The sequence below is a fragment of the Chiloscyllium plagiosum genome, chromosome 7 (genome assembly GCF_004010195.1).
Source record: "Chiloscyllium plagiosum isolate BGI_BamShark_2017 chromosome 7, ASM401019v2, whole genome shotgun sequence".
Classification (NCBI taxonomy): domain Eukaryota; kingdom Metazoa; phylum Chordata; class Chondrichthyes; order Orectolobiformes; family Hemiscylliidae; genus Chiloscyllium; species Chiloscyllium plagiosum.
In genome coordinates this window covers 75,271,389-75,281,735 of record NC_057716.1, presented here as the reverse complement: position 1 = coordinate 75,281,735, position 10,347 = coordinate 75,271,389, and the positions used below count along the sequence as shown (strand labels likewise).

Genomic DNA, 10,347 nt, shown 5'->3' with positions numbered 1-10,347 from the left:
GGCGGTAGATGAGGCGTTCTTCCTCAAGGCGTCTGGTGGACTTCAACAGTTTCCTCATTTCCCCTTCCCCCACCTCACCCTAGTTCCAAACTTCCAGCTCAGCACTGTCCCCATGACTTGTCCTACCTGCCTATCTTCTTTTCCACCTATCCACTCCACCCTCCTCCCTGACCTATCACCTTCATCCCCTCCCCCATTCACCTATTGTACTCCATGCTACTTTCTCCCCACCCCCACCTTCCTCGAGCTTATCTCTCCACGCTTCAGGCTCTCTGCCTTTATTCCTGATGAAGGGCTTTTGCCCGAAACATCGATTTTACTGCTCTTCGGATGCTGCTTTTCCAGCACCACTAATCCAAAATCTGGTTTCCAGCATCTGCAGTCATTGTTTTTACCTATTATGCAGTGCTGCAGTCTGCTTGTGTATCTGATTTTCAACTACATCTGCTAAAACATGAAAGTGAAAGTGACTGCTCCTCTTAAGGTTAGCACATTAAAGCAGATGGGACTCAGTAAATGAGTGCAGCAATCGCCGGTTACCTAAAGCACTCTGTTACTCTCTGAGTAGGTACAAATAACAGACAATAATTAATTAGGCAACAGAACTAAACAGTATTTAAACACTCAGCTACTCACAATATATTAACATATTGGCATTTAGTCACTCCCAGCTACAATTACGAAATTGCAGAGGGAAACAGAACATATCATAATAAGATGTTTAAGCACTGACTAGCCTTAGAAACCATTTAAAATGTGCACCAGCTTGTAGTTACTAATTACATTTCTCCTCTGTTTGGAAAGGAACTGAAATGTCAGTTTGTGAATAAATTAAGACTAGATTACTCACAGCATGGAAACAGGCCTTTCAGCCAACTAGTCCACACCCACCCTTCGAAAAGCAATCCACCCAGACCCATTCCCCTACATTTACCCCTTTACCTAACACTACAGGCAATTTAGCATGGTCAATTCACCTAACCTGCACATTTTTGGGAGGAAACCCACGCAGACAATGTGCAAACTTCACACAGACAGTTGCCTGAGGCAGGAATTGAACCCAGGTCTCTGGCGCTGTGAGGCAGCCATGCTAACCACTGTGCCACCGTACTTTCTAACAATATAAAAGGATTGATATTTTGTTTAGTTTTAAAATTTTCTATTGGTTTCATGGGTCTTGGAAAACTTACTATTTCCTTTTATAACTGTTGTTAATTTAACTTAGTTCTTCTTTTTTGTCTTATGTTACTCCTCATTTATTCCTGTTTCTCGTTCATTCACACAGCAGATTTCTGCTTTTCATCTCAGTTTTCCAAACAATTGCAATGTTAAATCTTAAAAGTAGAAGTCAGTACCATGATAATACAACAATATTGGACATAATAATTTTGGTTTTAATATTCAGCTTAAATATTGTAAGAGTGACAGAAAAAGAAACCATGTGTCATTATCTCTAGCTTTCACTGAAGAGATACTTAATCATCAATGATCTGGCACTTATTAAAAATTCATTCATCAGATGTGAGTATTAATGACATTTATTGCACATCTTGAATTGCCCGTAAGAAGGGAAAAATTAAATTTATGAAGCCAAGGAATCAATACACTCAAAGTGCATCTCAAATTGTTGTAGTTTTTGTTAATTGTTTTTCAAGGTGTAAATACTCACAATTTCAATTCCTAACATGCAAAAACAATAACAACATCCTTCAGTAAAGTGCCAAAAATATTAAGAAGGAATGCTGGTTCTGAGTCTGTGTAGTAAAACAATCATTAAGACTGACTGAAATTCCATTATTTTGCTTTGTATTTGATTGCTGTCTAAGTTACACACCTTCAGGTGATAGCTTACTTAGGTGCAAGCAGCTTGACTAGTTCAAAACAGGAAGATATACAGGGCATATGCGTACATTATTTATAATTTATTGGGCAGTTTCTATCTCAACTAAACATGTGATTAGTTGAGATGCTTTTTGCACAAAAAAATTACTATTTTAATTTTGTTTACAGCTTCTAAGTATATCAATAATTGTCATTTCTGCAACATTCCATTTGGTAAATTTATCAAGTGTATTCAAAACAAAATACCAACTTTGGGACAAGTACTCCAGTCGCCCCAATCAGACATTACACAGTTATTTGGACAGTGGAGAGTACATTCCCGAGCTCCAATGGGCATTTCATCATAATCACACAATGCATCATCCACACTCTCTTGAGGCCCAGCAGCTGTGTTATTCACACATCTAGGGAGACAAAACATGTTTTTATTATTGGGGTAAGTCATCAAGCTATCCAACCAACATGATATATGAAATGGAATATACAGTTTTTTTTCCGGAAGAGTCACTTTTACTATTTTGATATTGCAACCTTATATCATCTATCACCTTTTAAATGCAAATAACTGTCAGAGAATTTGACTTTTGTATCTTTGATTTTGAAAATGAGAAAGGACTACATAATCTCAGCAAAATTGCCAGTAAGTGACAAAGGCCTCATTCAGAGTTAAGTGCATTGTGCCCTCCAAAAAGCTTTGGAGATTGGCACTGCTGAGAAGGTAGCCCTCATTGCTCACTGGGGATCATCATAATGATATAAGCACAAAATCTCTCAGTGTCAGGTGCATCAGAGCACATCTCGTCTGTTATCCCTTTGTATAAAACAGTCTACCTTTGACTCAGGTGTCTTAGTTACTCAGATACTTTATCTCTCCCCCCACCAGCAAATAAAAGAGCATTCTATTAATCCATTGCCTATTCTACAACATGGTAACATAAAAACATTTCAAGCCTTTTTACCCTACATGACAGTACCAATTATCATGATTTGATCAAATAAGGCAATACCAAATCCAAATATGTTCTGTTCAATGATCCTTATGAAAAAGAGTTTGTCCTGAATAAGCACTGATAAGATCCTTATGAAAAAGAGTTTGTCCTGAATAAGCACTGATAAGATACCTTAAAATTGTGCTTGCTATCTACTTGAAATGTTTATTTGATTAACTCAGAGAAAGAGAGAAAGGGTACATGGAAACAATAATTGACTCAATTTACAACAGTGCAAGGGAATTATTGAAACTGAAGACCAGGATGTTTGGCTAATCAGTTCAAAAGAGGCATTAAGGGAGAATGGCATAGGGTGGAGAGACATCATGTAGACATCATATTCCATTATCTGGATCAGTGGTGCTGGAAGAGCGCAGCAATTCAGGTAACATCCGACGACAGCTGCTCGTCAGATGCTGCCTGAACTGCTGTGCTCTTCCAGCACCACTGATCCAGAATCTGGTTTCCAGCATCTGCAGTCATTGTTTTTACCATCATATTCCATTAGTACATCACTAAAGACTGAAATAGTAAGATGCTGTTGTGCATTGCTGCAGGTCCCAAGACTCCTTTGAAAGGTGCAGACAACTGAAATTGGTTTGCCTTGCAAGACCAACTGTGTGAGGATTGACGTACACAGAATTATTTCCTGGAACCTGGACAATAAAACCCAATTAAAAATTACCAAAGGAAAATACCATTTGGAATAACAATTGCATATGATCAGAGGACATCCATAAAATACATTAAAATAGTCACCTCTTATAAATGTATCACATTTTTGAAAGGTTAGAAGGTAGCTTTTGGGCATGAGAAGACAATAGTAAACAAAATGTATCTACTTAATATTCCTGAAAAAGGATGCCCCCATTGTGGGTGCTTATAAGCAGAATTAGAGTAATGAATGTCATCAGAACAGTTCAGAAACCTGAGAAAATATTTTGGTCAAAAAGGGTTAATGCTGCTGGGTATAAAAGCATCAAACTTCTTGTTATTAAAACTCACTCAGTAAAGGATTACACCTCATTAGAACATTGCAAAAATACGAAGAATTCTTTAGTTCTTCAATAAAATGGTGTTCTCCCCGATTAAAAAATGAAATTTCTACAGTATAATGTCAAAAGATGAGCTAGAAGAGACTAGAAACAAGAAAGATCTTAGATATTACAATGTATGTGCAATTCCTTTTTTTCGATTTACCTCACTTTTCGAGTTTGAACACCTTCTCCACATTTACGCATTGACTCTTTATTAATTCTGCAATCAGACCATGGTTCAGCCATCCAGCTATATTTACTGCAATCTCTGTAACATGGAACTCTGTCATACACCTGAGAATTAAATCAACAAAAGTAAATCAGTCATCATCCTCTGAACTGTGGTTCTTCCATACAAGAATGATTTTTATATATCAAGTGTAAAGCTTAATTTTCCACAACACTGTTGGCAGACACGTTAGCTATTATGGATACAAATAAATTCTTATTGCCATTATTTCATAAATTCCACAAAGTCATCAATAAATTTCAAAGTAATAGTATCTAATATTTATGCCCAGAGTGATTGGAGTGTTAGGCAAACAGAATATGATGGTGTAAATCTAAATACAATAAGGGTTGACACACATTTAGAAATAATGTTTTTTTTAGATAACCTGGGATTCATAAGGTACTTACTGAGATATTGTATGGAATTTACTGACCCCATTCCAGGATTAGAGGTGAAGGAGGCATGGGTAGTGCATGAACTGGCAAGGCATAGGGTTGCCTTCCCATCCCCTTCCATTTAAGTCTGCACTTTTGGCTGGAAGATGGACTTCTCCCTCAGAGGCCAATTGAGGCCCTTAGGTAATCAAAATACTCTTATAGGTTAGGAAAGTAAATACCGAAGTTGGATTTAATCACATTGTTTAGTTGCATCATGCTTGAATAGGAGAGAATTGATAGACAAACCTTTCTTTATCTGTCCGTAATTTTAAAAATTTATTCATGGAATGAGGGCATCACTGACTAGATCAGCTTTCATTGCCCATTCCTACTTGCCCAAAGGGCAGACCATAAGACCATATGATATAGGAGCAGCAATTAGACCATTCAGCCTATTGAGTGTGTTCACCATTCAAACATAGCTAATAAGTTTCTCAAATCTCTTCTCCCTCTTTCTCCCCATAACCCTTGATCCCCTTGACAATTAAGAATCTATCTATCTCAGTCTTAAATATATCAATGACCTGGCCTCCACAGCCTTCTGTGGCAATGAATTCCATAGATTCACCACTCTCTGACGGAAGAAGTATTTCCTTATCTCTGTTTGAAAATGTCTTCTCTTTCCTCTAAGGCTGTGCCCTCAAGTCCTGGTCTCTGCTAGCTGGAAACATCATCCCATCATCCACTCTGTCCAGGCCATTCAGTATTCTATACAATTCAATTCAACCCCCCATTATCCTTCTAAACTCCGTTGAGGATAGACCCTGAATCCTCAAATGTTCCTCATACGTTAAGCTTTTCATTCCTGGGACCATTCTTGTGAACCTCTTCTGAACATGCTCCAGGGTCAGTACATCCTTCCTGAGATATGGGGCCCAAAACTGTGCACAGTCCTCTAAATGTGACTTGACCAGAGCCTTACAGAACCTCAGAAGTACATCCCTGCTTTTATATTCAAGCCCTCTCAAAATAACTGCCATCATTACATTTGTCTTCCTAACTACTGACTCAATTTGCAAGTTTACCTTGAGAGAATCCTGGACTAGAATTCCTAAGTCTCTTTGCACCTCAGATTTCTGAATTTTCGCCCCATTTAGAAAATCGTCCATGCCTCTATTCTTTCGACCAAAGTGCGTGACCTCACACTTTCCCACCTTGTACTCCATCTGTCACTTCTTTGCCCACTTCTTAACCTGTCCAAATCCTTTTGCAGCCTCACCACCTCCTCAATGCTACCTGTCCCTCTACCTATCTTTCTATAGTCTGCAAACATAGCCAGAATGCCTTCAGTTCCTTCATCTATATTGTTGAAGTACAAAATGAAAAGTTGTGGTCCTAACACTGAGCCTTGTGAAACACTACTTGTCACTGGCTGCCATCCTGAGAAGGACCCTTTTATCCTCACTCTCTGCTTTCTGCCATAGAGCCAAGCTTCTATCCATGCTAGCACCTTGCCTCTGACACCATGAGCCCTTACCTTACTCAGTAGCCTCCTGTGTAGCACCTTGTCAAAGACCTTCTTGAAGTCCAGGTGGATAACATGCATTGGCTCGCCTTGGTCTAACCTGCTCATTACTTCCTCAAAGAATTTTAGCAGGTTTGTCAAGCATGATCTCCCCTTGATGAAACCAGGCTGAATTTGCCCTATTTTACCAGCTACTTCTAAGTATTCAGAAATCTCATCCTTTACAATGGGTTCCAGGATTTTACCATTGTCCGAGGTTAGGCTAATCGGATTGTAATTTTCCATCTTTTGCCTTACTCCCTTTTTAAACAGGGGTGTCACAATTCCGATTTTCCAGTCTTCTGGGACCCTCTCTGTCTCTAGCAATTCCTGAAAGATCACCATTAACGCCTCCACTATCTCTTCAGCTATCTCCCTTCGAATGCTGGGGTGCTGTCCATCTGGTCCAGGTGATTTATCCACTTTCAGCTATTCAGTTTTTATAACACCTTCTCCTTGGTAATGGCCGCCATACTCAGCTCTGCCCCCTCACTCTCTTGATTTTTTGGAATATTACTTGTGTCTTCCACCGTGGAGACTGATACGAAGTAATTCTTCCATTCCTCAGCTATTTCCTTGTTCCCCACTACTACCTCTCCAGCATTATTTTTCCAGTGGTCTATTGTCCACTTTTGCCTCTCTTTTGCCCTTTATATATCTAAAGAAACTCTGACAGTCTTCCTTTATATTAGTGGCTGGCTTACCCTCATATTTAATCTTCTCCCTCCTTATTTCTGCTTTTGTTGCCCTCTGTTGGTCTTTGTAAGCTTCCCAATCCTTCGGTTACCCACTGCCCTTCACACATTATCTGCTTTCTCTTTTGCTTTTATGCTATCCTTGACTTCCCCAGTCAGCCATGGTTGTCTCATCCTCCCTGTATTATGCTGCTTTTTCCTTAGGATGAACCTCTGTTGTGTCTCCTGAATTACTCCCAGAAACTCCTGCCTTTGCTGTTCCACTGTCTTTCCTGCTAGACTCTTCTCCCAGTCAATTCTACCCAGCTCATCCCTCATCCCTCTGTAGTTGCCTTTATTCAGCTATAATAGCGTTACCTTGGATTCTATCTTCTCCCGCTCAAATTACAGAGTAAGTTCAATCATATTATGTTCACTGCCTAACCTTCACCTTAAGCTGCCTTATCAAGTCTGCCTCATTGCACAACATTAAATCCAGTATTGTCTGCTCCCTAGTGGGCTCCACCACAAGCTCCTCCAAAAAGCCATCTCATAGATATTCCACAAATTCCTTTTGTGGAACCACATTGCCGTGGGTCTGGAGTCACATGTAGGCCAGACCAGGTAAGGATGGCGGCGTATTTTCCTAAAAGTCATTCGTGAAACAAATGTTTTTTACGACAATCGATGATGTCATCGATTGTCGTCACTACACCTTTTTTTTAGTGAATTCAAATTTCACTATCTACCATATCAGGATTTGAACTCCAAAACATATTCTGGGTCTCTGGATTAACACTCCAATGATAATGCAATTCGGCCATCACCTTCCCATTTCAAGCTCTATTGTTTGTGTTATGCTTTTAATACAGGTTCTGGTATGTGTATTCTGCATAGTAGCCAACTAGCTAAATTATTCCGTTTTTTTATTATACAAGAAGGGTTCCAATAAAAAAAACTTAAAAACAAGTATTTTCCAACAATATTATAAATCTTAAAAAAAAACATAATTTTACGAATTCTAGATTACAGCCAGAATTTTGGTGATAAGTGTATAATGCAAATGAAAACTCATTCTCAGCACATCATTGAAGGAACAAATCAGAATTAGTTGTAAAAGAGTGATTGTCTTGTATAAATTGTTTTCTCAAAATACTGATAAAAATGTAAAGTCTCAGCAAAGCTTGCATGATTCTTTCAATCTGAGTGGATTCTGCATTCATTAAAAAATCATTAATCACTTGCAAATAATTCTACCTGTAAATTATTAGTTTTGATTGAAAGGAAAATGTCATTAGATAATTATATACAGAAACAAAATCTGATTGGTGGATTACATACATCATTACAGGAAAGAAATGATCACATTTGAATCTTGATAATAATGAAATGCTCTGTAAGTGGAATGAGTGCAGAATTAATTAGTGTTTAGCAATTCACTGCACTGTCAATTACATACTCATCATGCCTTCATCACATACCACTTATTTCAAGAACTTGATCATACTATAGGCTTCAATAAACATATTCCAGTTAGTATCTGGATGCAAATTATATACAGTAGCCACATAAAACATATCACATGCAAGGCACTGGCAACCATTAGTGCTCCAAGCAAGTTCATGTCTTTACAATAAACAACTGAAAAATATAATTTTAAGGAATATCAGAGAAGCATGGATTAGATTCCCTACAGTGTGGAAACAGGCCCTTCAGCCCAACAAGTCCACACCAGCCCTCCGAAGAGTAACCCACCCAGATTCATTTCCCTCTGACTAATGCACCTAACATTATGGGCAATTTTAGCATGGCCAATTCACATGCCCTGACATCTTTGGACTGTGGGAGGAAACCAGAGTACCTGGAGGAAATCTATGCAGAGACACAGGGAGAATGCACAAACTCCACAGACAGTCACCCAAGGCTGGAATTGAACCCGGGACCCTGGTACTGTGAGGCAGCATCCATACCTGGTCTGGCCTACACAATATTCCAGACTCACTGCAATGTACTTGACTCTGAATTACACTCTGAAAGCATTGGACAAGTTTCTCAGTGCAAGGACAATTAGGAATAGGCAATAAATGCTGGTCCATCCAATGTCCACATTCCATGAATGAACAAGAATAAAGATACATTTACCTCCTCCACCACTCATGCATAGGGCAGCTCTGTATATAATCTAAAACGTGTACTTCAGCAATTTACCAAGCCTCCTTCTGAGCTCATGAAATCCAAATGCTATCAGGTCAAACACAACAAATGTATTGCAATACCATGACCTGTAGGATCTCCTGTAAGTCATACATCTTCCTAGAATGAAACAAAATAAATGTTCCTTATTGTCTTTATGTCAAAATTCTGGATTTCCCTTCCTAACTATGCTTTTGATGTACATACATCACACATTGACTGCAACAGTTCAAAGAGGTGGCTCATGAGCACCTTCTTAAAGGCAATTGGATAGGCAGTAAGTGTTGACCACAACTGCAATGCTCGCATCTTAAAGAATGAATGAAAATAAAACAGGGGTCCAAGAATTAAATGCTATTTGTGCACTATTATTTCCATAAATGTGTCAGTAAATTGTTTGCTTTAGTACACCAGACTTAAAAGATCAGTTTCATCAGTTTTTTTCAGGAAGGGGACATCCAAATAACTTTAGACAAACTGGACATTCTAAATTATGATGTGCATTTTGGCATCTATGAAGGCACACTCAAACAGATTTCACTTTTCAGTCTCAACCACAGCGTGCAGGTTTCTTGTCTTTCAATATCTATAACATAGCAAGTTTTTATCAAAGTGTTGGAACTTAATACTTTAAAATGCATATCAGAAAATGGCAAATAGCAAATGTCATATTTACGATCACACCAATAACAGTTGCTGGATCATGTTTATATTTTTAATGATTAGATTACTTACATTTAGATTAGATTACTTACAGTGTGGAAACAGGCCCTTCGGCCCAACAAGTCCACACTGACCCGCCGAAGCGCAACCCACCCATACCCCTACATTTACCCCTTTAACCTAACACTATGGGCAATTTAGCGTGGCCAATTCACCTGACCCTGCACATCTTTGGACTGTGGGAGGAAACCGGAGCACCCGGAGGAAACCCACGCAGACACGGGGAGAACGTGCAAACTCCACACAGTCAGTCGCCTGAGTCGGGAATTGAACCCGGGTCTCTGGCGCTGTGAGGCAACAGTGCTAACCCCTGTGCCACCGTGCCGCCCACAAACTTTTTCAGAACAGTTAAGATAATTCATTATATAATATAAATTTCTAGCAAACTAATTAAAGTAACGTGGCAAGTATTAATTTAACCTGTTGGTATTATTCTTGTTACAGTTACAATCTAAACCATTGATGAAGTAAACCGTAAGCAATCTGAAAGTTTCTTAAGTTGTTGGCTTGCTTAATTTATGTCCGGTGGTAGACCGCATAAATATTTTCTAATCATTCTGTTCGGAGATGTTATTGTGCACCTCTGCAGTAGCTGGGACCTCAATATCAGCCCCTTGACTCAGATATAGAGACACTACTATTGTTTCATGTAAGTGCTCTTTAGATCATCATGTTGGACAATGTTTCAGTCAATTTTCACACCAGGGCAACTTTCA

General features: G+C 38.9%; 1 protein-coding gene and 1 long non-coding RNA gene across 2 annotated transcripts in view; one reads left to right on the top strand and one right to left on the bottom strand.

The window, feature by feature from the left end:
* The window catches only part of thsd7ba (thrombospondin, type I, domain containing 7Ba), a 901,507-nt gene that overhangs the window by 179,194 nt on the left and 711,966 nt on the right, over positions 1–10,347 (bottom strand). Inside the window, exons 18-19 of the mRNA XM_043694069.1 lie at positions 4,032–4,162; positions 2,093–2,246 (exon numbers count right to left, since the gene is read on the bottom strand). Of these exons, the coding sequence (XP_043550004.1) occupies positions 2,093–2,246; positions 4,032–4,162 (285 nt within the window). The remainder of the gene's footprint in view (positions 1–2,092; positions 2,247–4,031; positions 4,163–10,347) is intronic.
* Positions 1–10,347, top strand: part of LOC122551715 — a 104,246-nt gene that overhangs the window by 10,151 nt on the left and 83,748 nt on the right. The window lies entirely within an intron of this gene.